This window comes from Nicotiana attenuata, unplaced genomic scaffold (genome assembly GCF_001879085.1).
Source record: "Nicotiana attenuata strain UT unplaced genomic scaffold, NIATTr2, whole genome shotgun sequence".
NCBI lineage: Eukaryota > Viridiplantae > Streptophyta > Magnoliopsida > Solanales > Solanaceae > Nicotiana > Nicotiana attenuata.
The window spans coordinates 664,726-681,168 of NW_017670259.1; the positions used below are offsets into that span (position 1 = coordinate 664,726).

Sequence of the window (16,443 nt, forward strand, 5' to 3'; positions counted from 1 at the left end):
TCAGTTGGGTTCACTCGATTGAACGCCGGTCGCGCCTCCCGAGGTTGGGGCGTGACAGCCGAGAACCACACTAGTGGATCCTGAGGGGTGCCTAACACATTCCCCTTAGGACAATTTCAAGCCCTTACCCTGTCTCTGGTTACCAAACGTAGTTATAAATAAACCCTATAGGTGCCCTAACGCACCTTAAATCGTTAGGTGGCGACTCTTCAAAAATGCAAACCCCTTTCCCAAAAGGAACGAGTTGTCTCAACCAAAATGTCACAAACCCAATTTCGCGAGGAAAAGGGGGCGTGACAGCTATCAATAATTCCTTAGGTCTATCTTTCACCTTCGGATCAAGTTTAACATTTTCGCGGTCACTTTAACCTAGGGGCTACTCAAGTCTAGGCGTACCCTCATCCGGGGTCTATCTGCAACACCTTGAGGCTATGCTCTCTCTAAGTTTAAAACAGGTTCCCAAGTCGCCCGAGTGTGAGTGGACTCTCACTCAAGGCCTGCTTTCGAAAACCTGCAGGCTACCTTTATTCTCATAACTCCGAGCAAATCCCCCGGTCGAGGACTATCGCTGGGTCAAAGGGGCTAAGTCTCATATTGAAAGTTTGAATCCCTACTCTCCTTCAACTTGAAGTCGGGGATCCCGACGGCCCGAGTTTATCAATCCAATCCGGGCTCGGTCCAAGGAGCGGGAAAGGGTTCTATGGGAAATCGTGTTAATTAATCAAAAGCCTGAAGAAACACTAGCACCCGGGCTCGATATTCCTACCGGTCTGTAGAATCATGCATTCAGATTCTTTGCAAACGCAGATGAAAGGAATATAGCATAAATCAGAAATAGATTGAAGAGACATCTTTATATTCATAAGCACATGATTACAAAAGCCCACGGAGGGCCCTTACATATGATTACAAAAGCCCACGAGGGGTCCTTACATGTGATTACAACAGCCCACGAGGGGTCCTTACACAGAAACAAGGAAGCAATGAAGTACATATATAATAAAAGCCTAAAGCCTAGTCTACTCTCAGAGGTACGTCCTCGGCGACAGTATCTTCAAACACCACCTTCTCGGGGACCTCGTCTCGATATTCTAAAACGGCATCTTCAAGGGAGAAGATGGAGAAGAGGAAAGTGACGAAAAATAAGCAAAAAAATAGAGGAGCGGAGAGGGATGAAGAAGTGGCTGGGTGAAAAATCTGGCTAGTACGGGTTTAGCCAGCACTACTATTATGAAGCCACTTCTTGAGACGTTGCACCGGTGCGGGATGCAATAGTTAGCAGATAGTACCACCTTACTCCACGGAAAGCAAAGAGAGTGAGGCGCCACACCGGGTAATTAGGAGAGATAAGTGGAAGTTCATAGTCCGCATATTCTCTAATGCGAGGACACTTTGAGATTTCTCTCTCATCACCTCGGGTCAACAAAAAAACAACGACAACAAATCAGTACAATCTCGCTCGGTGGAGAAAAGCCCTGGAAAAAGGCCATGGCCTAACTGATGGGAACGCCGCCATGTAACCTTAAGGCCACGGGCCTCAAACATAGGAAATAACAATGGATGAAGATGAAGAGAGGAAAGGGGTGAACGGCTGTTGAAGAACATTTGGATGAAAAATTGATTCCAAAAGGCTCCCATTTATAGAAAGGGTGGCAGCGTAACCGACGGTGCCATCAAGATGTATTGGCAGGCGCTATCAATGCATTTTTGGGAGCTGGACCGGCGGCGATATTATCGCTTTGGGGAATGAGAATCGGCAGTGCATTGAATGACCATGGAAAGATGAACCGACGGGATGCCTCAGTTATCACAAAGGCTTACGTCATAAGTATGTCATCATCATGGAACGTTCGAAGAGATGGATATCAAAGTTGTTTCTTATCATTTCACTCTAAGAAACGCGAGGACTATTTGTATGCGGTAAAATCGGAGGGTCTAATTTTCGGCCATTACAACGCCTCGTAAGCAAGCTTTCCAAAGGCTCGAGATTACGGTCGAGATTTATCCGGAGGGGCCATCGTTGTCCAACCTCTGACAGTGCAAGTCAACGGTTATGGTAGAAAAGTGGGAAGTTCCCTAGGCGCACGACTAGAGCTGACAAAGTCTAGTGAGCTAGCTTTGACCTGTATCAGGGCATTAAATGGTTGTGTCAGCCCTTTATCTTTATAATTAATGGATTTGTACTATGTACCCCCCCTCCCCCCCCCCCCCATATATATAAAGGGGATCCTTGTTATTTTGTAGACATCTGTTGCTCAATACTAAATACACAAGAACATTCTCTTTGCTCTCTAACATATTCTCTTGAGCTCATTACTTCCATTTATTGCTTACATTCATTGTGTTCAATTTATTTTTCTTCATTTATTGCTTATTATTGGCCGTAAAGAGCCGTCATCGAATCTATCAAACTGTTAGTCCCTCCATCGACTGCCCACGACAGGGTATAGGACTCGACCTCGAGGCTCCGAATAGCAAGCTTGAGGCCCCGCTTATCAGCCTATTGGTTCGGTTATCACCTTGTTTTCAAGCTCTTATCTCGTTTTCTAATCTCTTACTTAACATCTATTGCCTAAACAACTAGCATAAAAATAGATCACGTATTTTTAGAACCACAAAATCAAATCTAATTGTAATTACCATTTTAAAGGTAAACAGGAAGAACGAGTGATCTCAACCATTTACTTAATGTGAAGGACCGTTGACAAGGAGGAATCTGTGTCGTGCCATGATGTTAAATCAGACACTTCTTGGGAGGCAACCCGTGGTTGTGTTGTAATCGTCATGCCATGATGTGAACTAAGATGCTCGTTGGAGGCAACCCAATTCGTAGAGTAGTTTAACTTGGTTTTATTTTGTTTTTGATTTTTGAGCAGTACAGAGTTGATATTCTATGAATTTTTGTTGTTTTAATAGGGATGTGCGCGATAAAAGTGAAGGATGTGATCGTGAGCATAATCGGGAGTTCAAAATACATAACGAAGTTAAAAAAGAAGTGAAAAGTCACATAATCGCGCCCTGGAGAGTGCCTAGCAAGGTCTTAACCTCTCCTCAGAGCTGGCTTGGCCAAGCCAGGCACGAGCAGATGCTCCCCATACACCTCGTATTGCACGCCTCCCCTTGCCCCAGGCCTCGCGACGTGCAGCCAGCCCCCCCCCCCTCCCCCCACAATCAATTTTGATCGACATGGCATTTAAGAAAGAAAGACAGATATTTTCACATATCAAATTTAAAATACCCTTAGAATTTATGATCTTATATGTCATGAAATTTTTATAGCTATACGAGCTTGTCATGAAGAGAAAAATTAGATTTTTAAGCTTAAACAATCTTCAAATAAACAAAAATGTTATCAATCTTTTCAGAACAGATTAAAAAAGATAAAAGCGTCATACAATAAAACAAACAGAGTTCTTTTTCATTTGTATGTGTGTGAACACCTGATGGTAGGAGAAGGTGTTTTATATTTTTTTTTTTTTTTCTCTTTTTCCATTTAGTCTTTATTTTCAATTGGCTTCCCAATTTAGAATAAGGAAAGAATGAGGAATAATTACGGTGTTGTAATCGAGCTGAAAATTTCAAGTTACGATAACATAACTTTAATATTCCCACTTTTTTTGGTCCATGTAATATTCTTCCAAGACCTTAGAATTAGGAGCGAATCGTACATAATTTGTGAAAAAAGAGTTAATATTTCTTAATGGCACCCATGGTCAAAAAAGTAAAGTGGTTCACTAGATTTGGCCCCTTATTCCTTGCTTACTTAAGGTCATGCGATCGAATCCTGGATTCGCCTCTGCTTGGAATTCCCAAATTTTGTTATTAAATCACAAAAAAAAAGAGAACGTTATGCTTCTTGCAAGAAACTCTTTGAATGTATTGCCAACCAAACTTAAAAGTTTATGCATGGAAGAATATGAGATTCAAGAAGTATAAGGGGTAAATTGATTGCATAGCCTTAGTCCATTGCGGAAGAATACACTGTCACGCCCTTTTTCTTCTTCTTCTTCTGTCGTTTTCTTTTCGTTTTTTTTCCACGGGATACGGCGTAGCTAAAATCTTGTATTGTACATTACTGATATAACTCAAATCTTAATCTAAGCATACTTTATGCATATTCTTAGCTTAGATTTCCGTTTCTAGCATACTTATCGACTTGACTGATATCGAGTATTTTATCCATCCCGCTAGGCAAGAGAAACCTAAAAGATCAGATAAGAAATGCATAATAAGCCAAATTGTTAAATCAGCAACCAATGCCAAAAGGAAACAAAAGAAGAAAAAGGCAGCGAAATTGAAAATAAGATGTATATATGAAAGAAATTACTAACTTTTTCTCAATTGAGAGAAGAAAGATTTTAATTTATAGTGTAAACTATTTACACCAGAGAGTGAATTTAACTGATTATAGCAGGTCAATTATCGTAATTTCTGATTATCATATCGTGTTTATTAAGTTATTTATGTAAAACAGTATTCATTTTGTCGGCATATTATTTGACACACTTTTTCTTTTTAGTCATACACACAAAAAAAGAAGAACAGAAGAAGAGGAAATTGAGCAAGTAATACGCTATTTGTGCACGTAAATTAAACTCTTTATACAAGAGGGCAAAAGAGCATACCGATCTCTTAGAACTTTTGCCATGAATTGACATCCACCAGGAATCGTGGATTGTAGATTAACAGCAATATTTGGATTGTGGATACTTTGTCGAAGGTGAACCCATCCATGTTCCCCATTTTGTTCATCTGAAACTTTGGCCCTGAATTGTAATCAACATTTTCAAATGAAAAAAATGGGAAAAAGTATAGTGTTATAATCTTTCTTAAAATTACAATCTTGTATGTATATACCTGTACATAAAAGCATCAATTGCAGCAGGATCATCATTAGTGTCCACAAGACAACCATCACTTACCCAGCAGTCTCCACAGGCGTCAAGTTCCCATCCTGGTAAGCTTCCTTGCTACAGAGGTGAACGAACACACATTTCTTTAGTATTCATTTTGCCTCTCTTTAATTTGTCACTCCAACTAATAAAGAGATATGATGTACCTCAATATGGGTTCTGAATGCTTCGATGGCTTCAACTGCTTTTGCCTTAGCATTTCTAGGCTCAGAAAGAACAATCATTCTGACTTCTGCTGACTCCAATGGTTCTTCAAGATCTTCTATAAGACTTTCAATGCCGCCTTCTGATCCCTCAAGCTTCATTCTTACCATTTCAATTATAATTTTCACTACCATGTATGCACCTGCAATGTTTTGTTTTAAAAGAATTTAGGCATAAAATGGAATTAACCATGCATGCAAAAATAAACTTACCATCATCAAGAAAGTGATTTTCTTTCAAAGCACCATGGCCACTTGTTTCCATCATGAGATGTGTTTCAATGCCATCCTTGTTAAGATTGACACCCTTGTCAATCACATTCCTATAACCAACTCTATACAAGCAATGTTGGCCTCCTTTATTCGTAATAAATTTAGTTAAGGCCATGCTCGTGCGAGCATCAGTTACAATGGTTGTACTAGGGTGTTCCTTGAGAACAATTGCTGACATAAGTGCAATGAGCCGGTCACCATTAATGGGATTTCCTTTACTGTCCACAACGCCGCTCCGGTCCACATCTGTGTCGAAAACAATGCCCAGATCAGCCTTGTTTTCTAGCACCGCGGCTCTGGTAAAAGCCATGGCTGTCTTGTCCTCCGGGTTAGGAATGTGATTAGGGAACATTCCATCTGGATTTAGGTGGAGAGAGCCAAATGTATCTGCACCCAGCTTGTCTAACACATCCCATGTAAAGAACCCTCCTGATCCATTTCCCGCATTAACAATAATCTGCATTTTGCCACCATTCGTCACTTAACAAAAAATAATTTTTTTAGAAAAAATAACCTACTTCCTCTACCCAGAGCTAACTATCAAAACTTTGAACAGACACATACTTTGTGAAACCGTTCACACATGTTTGTTGTGAGGAGCAACAAGATCAAGATGGTAAGGATTAACGCTTCATTTCTATTTCTGTGGTTGATGATCATAGAATTTCCTTTACCATTTTGTATAAACTAGTAGTTGTACCCACGCGATGCGCGGTCAATGTTAAAAAGTATTAATTAAATTATGATCGGGCTTGTTTGAACATATTAGATCATATTGCTTTAATAAATTTCAAATGTCATCTTATTTGTCAATATGATATACCAAATAATAAAATCTCTACTAAATTAAAAGAATTTATATAGTCATTAAATAACTTTTTTATTTTGTATTTTTCTTTAATATATTATTCGATATTTAGTTTTATTACATTGTTAATAGAAATTTTTATTAGCATATACCTTGATTAATATTTTTGTCTGCTCGCTTTCTTTTTATAATATAATAGAAGATATATATTTTATTACTCATGAAATATTATTGTTTGAATTTCAATGAATAAAATCGCTGGTAAATTAAAGGGACTTATATAGTTATCGAATAACATTTTTGTTCTGTATTTTTCTTTATTATATTATCCAATATTTAGGATAATTGCCTTACAAATATAAACTTTTATTATACTTTGTTTATTATTTTACCTGCTATTTTCCTTTTGTAATATAATAGAAGATATATATTTTATTTCTCTTAAAATATCTTTTTTATTTTAAATTTTATTCTATTGTTCTTAATAATGTTGTCTGAAATTTAATAAACAAATATACTTTTTTATTTAAAAAAAAGAAAATCGAAAATGGTTTTTAAAAAAAAACGAAGAAGTTAACTAACTTAAACCAACCCTCCCCATGTTTGAGTAGTTAATTTTAGCTACTTAATTTCTTTGTGTCTTTTTCTTAGTTTTGTAACGATCCGATTGGTTGTTTTGAGCTTTAGTATTACGTTCAGTGGTTCAAGGTCTTGAGTGGCATTATATTGTGTATTATGACTTGCGTGCATGGTCGGATTCGATTTTCGGATGATTCTGGATCTATTTTGATGGTTGATTCTTTTTTTAGAAGCTTAAGTCAGAAATGTTGGCCGAGGTTTGACTTTTATGAAAAGATCCCGCAACGATATTTTAATGGCTCAGATACGTTCGTATCGTGATTTTGGACGCGGGCGTATGTCCGAAATTGAATTCGGAGGTCTATAGGGTTGATTTGTGTTGTTTTTCTGAAAGTTGGCAATTTAAAGGCTTAGAATTTTGATAAGTTTGGTCGTATGTTGACTTCATAGCTTTCATGTTTGACTTTCCCTTTCGGGGCTTGGAATAGGTTCGTTGTCATTTCAAACTTGTCCACAATGTTTGACATTATTCCGAGTTGTATGATAGGAATCGGGCTTGCAGTTGTCTTTTCAGAAGTTCTTGAGTTTCATGTTGATTCATGTGTGTTGGAAGTCCGATTCATGATTTCGAATGTTATTTTGATGATTTAATCGCAAGAACGAGTCCATGTTATGTTCTTAGACTGGTATTGATATTTGGATCGGAGTTCCGAAGGCTCGGTTGAGTTTCAGACGCATTTCGGAGAGTTCATAGAGGTTCGGGTTTTGCTGGTGTTCTGATATCACATTTGCGAGTTCTTCTTCACTTTTGCGATGTACTATGTGGCCTGAATAGTTAACATTTGCAAACTCCCTATCGCATTTGCAATAATGGTCTGGGTTGGGGGAGGGATCACTTTTGCGACCAAGTGGTCGCTTTTGCAAAATATCCAAAGTTTGCATTTGTGAACTATTTCTCGCATTTGCAACAACACCAGGGGTGTGAGGGTCTTCGCTTTTGCGATTATTTCCTCGCATTTGGGAGGCTCGCATTTGCGAACCCTAGGTCGCATTTGCTAGACCTGTGACTGGACGTAAGAGCTAAGGGACGAGATTTTAGTCTCATTTTCATATCTTTGAACCCTAGGCTTGGTAAGAGGCGATTTTGAAAGAGGATTTTCATTTACAATCATTGGGTAAGTTATTTTGATAAATTTCTAACTATTTTACATGATTATATATGAGATTTAACATCAAATTTGTGATAATCAAAGTGAAATTTTGAGAAATTTCGTTTACGACTTGAAAAAGGAGAATTTGACTTTTGAGAGTCGATTTGGACTTGAAGTACCTATTATTACTTGTATGTCTTTCATCCTTGAGCTTATTCTTCCGCTTCATTGCATTGTTGTCATTCTTATGTTAATTTACTTATCGTACCTTGTATTATTATTGTTCTTGTTGTAGTCGGTGTTGTTGAGCCGTGGGCTATGTGTGGTTGTGGTATCGGATTTGTTGTTGTGGAAATATTGTGGTATATGGGCCCATGTGGTGTGGGTTGTTATATTATGTTGTTATACTTTTGGCACATATGGTATTGTTGAGAGGATTGTTAGGGTGTTCGCACGTGAGTTCTTCGTGCTATTGTTATTATTGATATTATCACATGCGACGTGACAAGGAGGGCTATATGGGTTTGTGCATGTGGCGAGATAAGATAGGATAATTGTTATGCGCGTGTGGTGCGACAAGGCGGACATTTACTTTATTGTTGCGCGCGTGGCAAGACAATGGGGCTATGTCGAGGATGATTTGTGAATTCTTAGGGGCATTGTTATTGATGATATTTGTGTGGTAGTCTGCCTTTCTTGTGCGAGTCATGCATATCACGGGTTTTGTTGTGTTGTTTCCAATGTGCCATACGTTGTCTCTAATCTTACTTGTTGACTCAAGTAAGATCATTTGCACAAGAATACACCTTAATTTGTCACTTATATCAATCCGAGAATATGAACCTTGATGTTTGTTGGTCATTTACATGTATTATTGCGTGAGTTGTACTATTGGCACGTGAGTTGTCCCTACGGATATGAGCTATTGTTACGAGTGGCACGTGAGTTGTCTGTGCGGGTATGGGGTATTGTAATTGTTAGCACGTGAGTTCTCCATTCAGACATGAGTTATTAATGGTATTGGCAGAGTTATCCCTGCGGATATGAGCTATTGTTACTATTGGCACGTGAGTTGTCTATGCGGGTATGGGGTATTGTAATTGTTAGCACGTGAGTTCTCCATTCTGACATGAGTTATTAATGGTATTGGCACGTGAGTCGTCCGTGCAGCACGTGAGTTTTCCGTGCGATTGTAATTTTTAATGTGGGCACAAGATGTCAAGTTATTAAGGTTTGTGATTTGGGACCCGTGATTTATGATTTGAGGTGTAGTACCTCAAGAAAATTCTTGTATAAACCTTGTGTGAGAGCGGTTGATTATTGGATTGTTACTTGTTCTTCCTTACTTGGTTTCACTAGATATAAACTGTCATTTGCTTAGTTTACGACATTATTACCTATTTGACCCTTTTTGCTAATTGTTGCTTCTAGTTTCCATTGCAAAGTATTATATTGTTATTCTTACTATGTTTAGTTTTATATTGGCATTGTTCCCTGTTAGTTTTAAATTCATACTTGTACAGGTTATTATGTCTAGTAGGTGTCTTGACTGTTCCTCGTCAGTACTCCATCGATGTTAGTCTAGATACTTACTAGGTACCGCTGTGGTGTACTCATGCTACGCTTGCTGCACATTTTTGCGCAGATCCAGGTACCTCGGAGCATGTTGTTTGTTAGGTATCTGATCGAGTATTGCTGTAGAGAATTCAAGGTATACATATAATCGCGTTCGCATGCCTTGGAGTCACCTTCTGAACTTTACTTCGTATTGTTTATTTCTATTCCGGAACAGTTGTATTTAGTGATTTTTTAGTGAACTCAGTAGAGCTTATGACTTGTAATGCCGGTTTTTGGGAAATTATATATCTACTTTGGATTGTTGGCTTTATTTAAAAATTTCTTGTTCATGTGTAATAGTTGAATGGTTAAAATCTATTATTAATTCAGTAAGTGTTACACTTACCTAGTCATAAGGACTAGGTGCCATCACAATTCCTCAGGAGGGATTTGGGTAGTGACAAGTTGGTATTCATACGTGCTACGAGTCATAAGCAAGTTTAGTAGAGTCTTGCGCATCGATACAGAGACATCGGTACTTATCTTCGAGAGGCTACAGAAGTACTAGGAAACATCACTTCTTTCATTCCTATCATGCGAGTTGTTGATTTCAGATTTTGAGCCTTTTTCATTTTATTCTCTCACAAATATTGAGGACATGAGTTGTAGTTACTGATGACGCTGTCCCTAGAGCCGGTGTTGTTAGGAGCAGAGGCACGGGGCGAGGAGGAGCACGTGCTACAAATAGAGCACCTGCCAGAGCAGCTTATAGTCAAATCCTAAAATTCTTTGCATTTCTACCCTCTTATTAGCCGCGAATTTTCTATCTCTAGTGTCCTCCCTTCGACCTTCTTCAACCTATCAGAGACTACCATCTTCTCCATCTTCTTTTCGGTTTTCTTCTCTTCCACCATAGCAACCACAAACATATCACCTTTTTTTTCTTCTATCCTTTCCGTCTTGATCTCCTCCTCCCCCACTTATATGCAAAAATACTTATCATCTGTGAATAAATTTTGGCCAAAGTTTGGCGATGATATCCACCTACTTCAATTGCTGGTCATTTTTAGATCTGGTATTGCATGGTACTTTCTGGATAGATTTGAAGAGAAGATGAGAAATGGAGGAAAATATATCCACGAGAAAAGATTTTTTTTCGGCCAAGTTAGCTGAACCTCCTTACTGTCGGTGATCCTTCATTCATACATTGTGTAATAAGTGTATACTAATCGCATAATATATGGAAAATCAGTGTGCGTATATTACAATGATTATATATTATTATACACATATTATACAGGAAAATGGTATATTATACATATACTGTACAGGATATGGTGCGGCTCCAGATTTCCGAGGACATGGCTCTAGATAGGAAGGTGTGGAGGTCGAGCATTAGGGTTGTAGGTTAAGGGGTAGTCGAGCATTAGGGTTGTAGGTTAAGGGTTGTAGGTTAAGGGGTAGTCGGGCGGTCGATTTATGTTGTGTTTCACACTTTCGTATAATATTTGTGGTACTGCTTTTCCATCTATTTGCTGTCTCTCACGTTGCTGATATTATTTTTTCGGGTTTTGTTGTCACAGATTTATTGTCTCTGAGCCGAGGGACTCCCGGAAACAGCCTCTCTATCCCCTCTGGGGTAGGGGTAAGGTCTTGGTACACTTTACCCTCCCCAGACCCTACTGAGTGGGATTTTACTGGGTTGTTGTTGTTGTTGTTGTTATACAGGAAAATGGTCACGAATAAAGGATTACAGTGACTATGAAGGGTATTGAGAAAAGTATATATGGGATTTATATACTATACATGCATATTTGTATGAAAGGTGTATCTACATTGATATAATGCGTATACCCTATTTATACACATTCAGTGTTCTTATATATATATATATATATATATATATATATATAATACTTATACGCAGCGCATATAGAACTTATAATATGTATATAAAATGCATAATCATTATGTCATACGTATGTAAAGTGTATGATCTTTCTTTGACAAACACTCTCACTCTTTCTTTCCTTTTCTCTTATAGATTTTATTCTTTGAGTTCAATTGATTTATTTTCTCATACTTGCTGAAGGGAGGTTTAATATCTGTGCTACGAATTTATTTATTTATTTTTTTTTTTTTTTTTTTTTTTTTTTTTTTTTTTTTTTTTAAAAAATTCCTCTTTTCATTTTGTATTTTCTTCTTATTTTGCTTTTGCATTTTTTGTATTTTTTTTTTTTTTTGTGAAAGCTTATGTCTCAATAGTATGACGGGTGGCCACCTGATTTTTTGTCGGGGTTTTGGCGTGGTATAACAACATACTCATATAATTGGCAGAAAATAGCCCTAGTTATAGATATTGGCATCAAATAGCCAATAAATGTATATCACAATAATAATATGTGTGTCACAGCTTTTTTTTCCCTTCTTTGTCTATATCAACAAGTATATTAAAATTTTATTTTCATTCTTTGTATATCAATAATATAAAATTATATATAGTTATTGATGCCTTTAGATCAATGTATATCACAATAAAAATATTATATTATTTGTATATCACAGTGTATAGCACATCGAACATGTGTATACCAAAATTGTAACCACTGTATATCTCTATGTACATCAGTGATATCTCATGTATATTATGTGTATCTGTGTATATCCATGGAAATTTGTGTTATATGTACGATATACAATGTGAGATACATGGGCGTCCATAAAAAAATTATGTTGTATACACGATATACAAAGTGATATACACAGACGTCCTTAAAAACCTGTGTGTGATATACACTGATATACATAATATACAATGTGATATACACATGTCGTAGTTGGATTTTTAGGTCTGAATTTTTACCTGAAACCAATCTAAATCACTTCTAATCTTGCTCAAATTTTGTATATAGCCTCATTTAGGTATTTTCAACCAATTTCAATCACACCCAGTCATTAAATCCAACCAAAAAAAAAGGAAGAGAGAAGAAAAACACAGTTGAAATATATTTTTTCTCTCTTAGTTTTTGCTAAAATCAGAAAAGGGCTATAAAGAGATTCTGGAAATATTTAGATACTTTTAAATGGACATAATATATAATTTTTAGGAGGATGGTTGCAACCACTTAGAAGAGAGAAGAGAAGATAGATTTTTTAATAAAGAAAACTAAAGAGAATAAGGCACCATTTATGGAAGAAGATACGGAATGCAGTTGTGGAAAAACAATTGCCTTACACAACGAAGTAATGGAGAGAAGAGATAGGTAGCGGTTCTTATTGCTATATTTAAGGAAAATAACTTTGGTTATTGGGTGCCAATTTTTTTGGGCTACTATTGCCAAACCTAATATAAGGTCAAAAAACTGCCAATTTTCCTTATGTGTTGTCATACCATGCCATTTTTTCTTTTTTGTCTCAATAGTATTTGATGTTGAAACGGGCCTTAGAGTGACGGTCCGCAGAAAACCCAAAAAGGGATAAAGCTAGGCCCAAATATATGTCCAGCTTTTAATTAATGAAAACGAATCCTTAGCTTTTATGGTCAATATGGCCCTGTACTTAGATAAGGTTGCTGTGGCTATGCATGCATGGCTTACACTCATGCAGGCAAGAAAACAAAACAAACAAAAGTACTCCAACAAATGTTGACAACGACAAAAACAGCCTATAATGAAGACGAAGTTTGAAAGAGTTGAGAAAGAAGAAGAGAAGAACCTGAAATCCTGTGAGAGGAGTGTCATAATGGGAAGGGTGGTTCACTCTTTCCTTTATAATATCTCGGAGATGCTCCGCGTAAGCGCTCATAAAATCCACCATGGTCGGCGTTATTTGCAGTGTCGTTGATACTTTAGCAAACCTGTTTGCGTATTTTCGAGCTGCTTTGTCGCATATTTCCTCCACTTCTGGTGACGTTAAACCTCCCTTTTTCGTGAAGAATTTAAGACCGTTTCGAGTGTAGGGTAAGTGAGATGCAGTCATCTACATGTATAACACAATACTTTAGCTTTTATTTTTTCAATTTTGATGTTTAAGATAACAAAGCTGAAGTTATCAGTCAAAGGCTGAAATTGATAAAAATAATTCAAATAATAACTGATCAAGTAACTCATCACAATTTAACCACGTTAATATGATTTGATACAACAATTCAAACAACAAGGGTGTTGTAGCAATCATTATTTGGTGTCAATCAGTTAAGGTAATTTTTTTGTACCCTTAGTGTAGATCATTTAAAATTAATAAAAAATCTCTAAGACGGAGAAACGGAAATGCAATATAATCCATCAGAATTACAGAGCTATTATACCATTATTGAGGCATCATATTCAAATGGAGGAAGAATAGTGCTCATGAAGCAAGCTGGTGTTGTTGCAAGTCCCATGTCAAACACCACGCAACCTGCTCTAGAAAGTCCTGCAAATACAGCCACACTCAACATATTACCCGAAATTCGAGGGTCTTTTCCAAGAGAAACCCTAACATCTTTCTCCTTCTCCAATCCATTAATCACCCATTCAGCAAAACTTTCTGCTATTGCCTCAACAGCAGGCGGAGTAAGATCCACACTTCGACCTTTTTCACCTTGCAAAGCAACCCCACGAACATCGGATCCGTTTTGTAGCCTTCTAATCATATCCATTTCTTCATCTACCACAACGTCATTATACTTTGGAGTGCTACAAGACTCTACTCTAAGAGAATATTTATTCAAGCAAATATGTAACTTCTTGTGAATTGGTTTATTTATTGGTACACAAGGGAAGTTAGTTCTTGATGCATTAGTGGTTTGAATAGAATGTGATGGGGTAGGAATGGAAGCCATTGCTATGCAGGGAACTTGGCGCTCTTGTTTATATCTTTTTAAAAGCTTTTGAGAGGAGATCTTTTCAACCAAAAATAAGAAGCTTGGAGAGATAAGAATTGACTCAGTGAACTATTAGCCTACACTTATGTTTCCATCCAAGGGAAAATATCTTTCTACAAACTTCCAAATTGACTGATATTTTTCTTGTTTTATTCAAGGCATATCCTCTGGTTCAGGAAGAGCGTGTGCCTTTTGAAATATTCACTGAAGTAGAACAAGGATTTTACATAATAACAAAAGATAAAATAGCAGGACTGAGAAAAACGCTAAGACCAGATCACTGCACAGTTCAATTCAAACCACTCCCTAAGAAATACTCCCTCTGTTCAAAAAATAATGATGTGATTCGAAATACAAGGGTTAACCTATCTAATTTTATGAATTTGGAAATTAAGTCCTTGGTGTTCGAACAGAAAATTTACCAAAAGACATGTCATACAGAAAGTACTACAAACCGCAATATGTTATAAGATGAGATAGGGAGTATAGTCGTTTTTATTTGGTATAGGTTTGAAATATATTTTTTTCCAAGAAAAAGAATTGGCTTCTTAAGTTCTAAAACTAGCCTTATGCATAAAGATACATTCCACATAAGCTAAATGATATAGGAACTTGATGTCATCAAATGCACATACTTAGATGCAGACAAATGGTCGTAATTAATGTTTACCCTTAAAATCGGATTACAACTAGACTTATAAGTGGTTTTAAGGATATGTAATTCACCTAAAAATTCAAATCACTCCTTGTTATCTCATTCCAAGGAACGCGGGGACTATCTGTATGCGGTCAAAATCAGGGAAGACCGATTTTAGGGCTTCGATGGCATTTGCAAAGCCCGGCCTCGATGGGATCGAAGCATAACCCGAGGCTTATCCTTGAAGCACTCACCTCGGCAGGACATATCGAAGACTCGCCATGACGCTCCTCGAGGCAACATGTGGATCGATGGCTGTTATGAAAAGCGGAAGGTTCCCGAGGGCACGTGATGAGGACTCACAAAGTCTGCAAAGAATAGTACAAATCCATACTGAGTCGTTACACAGCTGTATCAATAGTATTTCCCTATCATGATTAGACGTGTACTATACAAAGATCTCCCCTCCCCCCCCCCCCCCCAATATATAAAGGGGACCCTTGTCATCTTGTAGGGAGATCTCAGATTATTTTTACACAACACATTGAATACAACACAACATTCTCTACTCTTTACTAACACTATTGTTCTTCATATTTATTGCTTATTCTTCCATTGTTCATTATTGCTCTTCATTTATTGCTCATCATTAACCCCTAAAGGCCATTTTTAAGGCCCTCATTATCATTGATTCTTCATCAATCGTTCTTGGCTATTAGCCCGTCTAGACCTCGAGGCCCTGCTCCAGCTAGCTCGAAGGCCGGCCTTGTTGTGCCCATATTAGTTTGCATTTCTTATTTCCTTTACTCATACTTAGCATCTATTGCCCAACAACTAGCGTTAGAATAAATCACGTATTTTTAGAACCACATAATCAAATATGTTTACCGTGAAAATGGTAATAACAATTAAATTTGTTGATGGGACTCTAAAAATACGTGATCTATTTTTATGCTAGTTGTGAAGCAATTGATGCTATGAGTGTGAAGTTTAAGGACGAAACGCGAGCTAAAACAGAGTAATAATCGAACCGATAAGTCAGCCGTTCGGGACCTCGAGCTAGTCGATTTGGGGCCTCGAGATTGATTCCCGAGCTCGGGCTCGAGCTATTAGGAGCAGTTGGGGAAGGGTTAACAGTCGTGAAATAATTAAAAGAGGCTCTTTATGGCCAATGATAAGCAATAAATGAAGAACAAATATGAAGATAGTAAATAAGAGCAACAATATCGAGAGAACGTGTTAGAGAGAAAAGAGAGAGAGAGTTATCATATATTTCGTGTAGAATAGTTGGAGCAACATCAGTCCTTTGCAAAATAGTCAGGATCCCCTTTATATAGAGGGGGAAACCTTATATGGTGCGACATACATTAAATGCAAAAATATAGAGATGGTACAGCTAGATGTGACACCCTGATCTGGGTTCAGAGTAGGCCGGCTAGACTTTGTTAGACTTAGTTG

General features: G+C 37.5%; 1 protein-coding gene across 1 annotated transcript; it reads right to left on the minus strand.

Moving 5' to 3' along the window:
- Positions 1-3,803: 3,803 nt before the first annotated feature.
- Positions 3,804-14,400, minus strand: LOC109236829 (phosphomannomutase/phosphoglucomutase). The gene is made up of 7 exons (XM_019403062.1): positions 13,791-14,400; positions 13,199-13,462; positions 5,330-5,846; positions 5,060-5,259; positions 4,858-4,970; positions 4,626-4,766; positions 3,804-4,202 (listed from the first exon to the last, which is right to left on the minus strand). The coding sequence occupies exons 1-7, from the start codon at positions 14,304-14,306 to the stop codon at positions 4,121-4,123; spliced, it is 1,833 nt and encodes a 610-aa protein (XP_019258607.1). The 5' UTR covers positions 14,307-14,400; the 3' UTR covers positions 3,804-4,120.
- Positions 14,401-16,443: the final 2,043 nt, after the last annotated feature.

Excerpts from the sequence above, each read along its gene's own strand:
- LOC109236829 (XM_019403062.1), bottom strand. The coding sequence starts at position 14,306 with ATGGCTTCCATTCCTACCCCATCACATTCTATTCAAACCACTAATGCA. Across the intron at positions 5,260-5,329 it reads AAATCACTTTCTTGATGATG|GTGCATACATGGTAGTGAAA; the intron begins GTAAGTTTATTT and ends AAAACATTGCAG. Across the intron at positions 4,203-4,625 it reads GCAAAAGTTCTAAGAGATCG|GTTTCTCTTGCCTAGCGGGA; the intron begins GTATGCTCTTTT and ends CTGATCTTTTAG.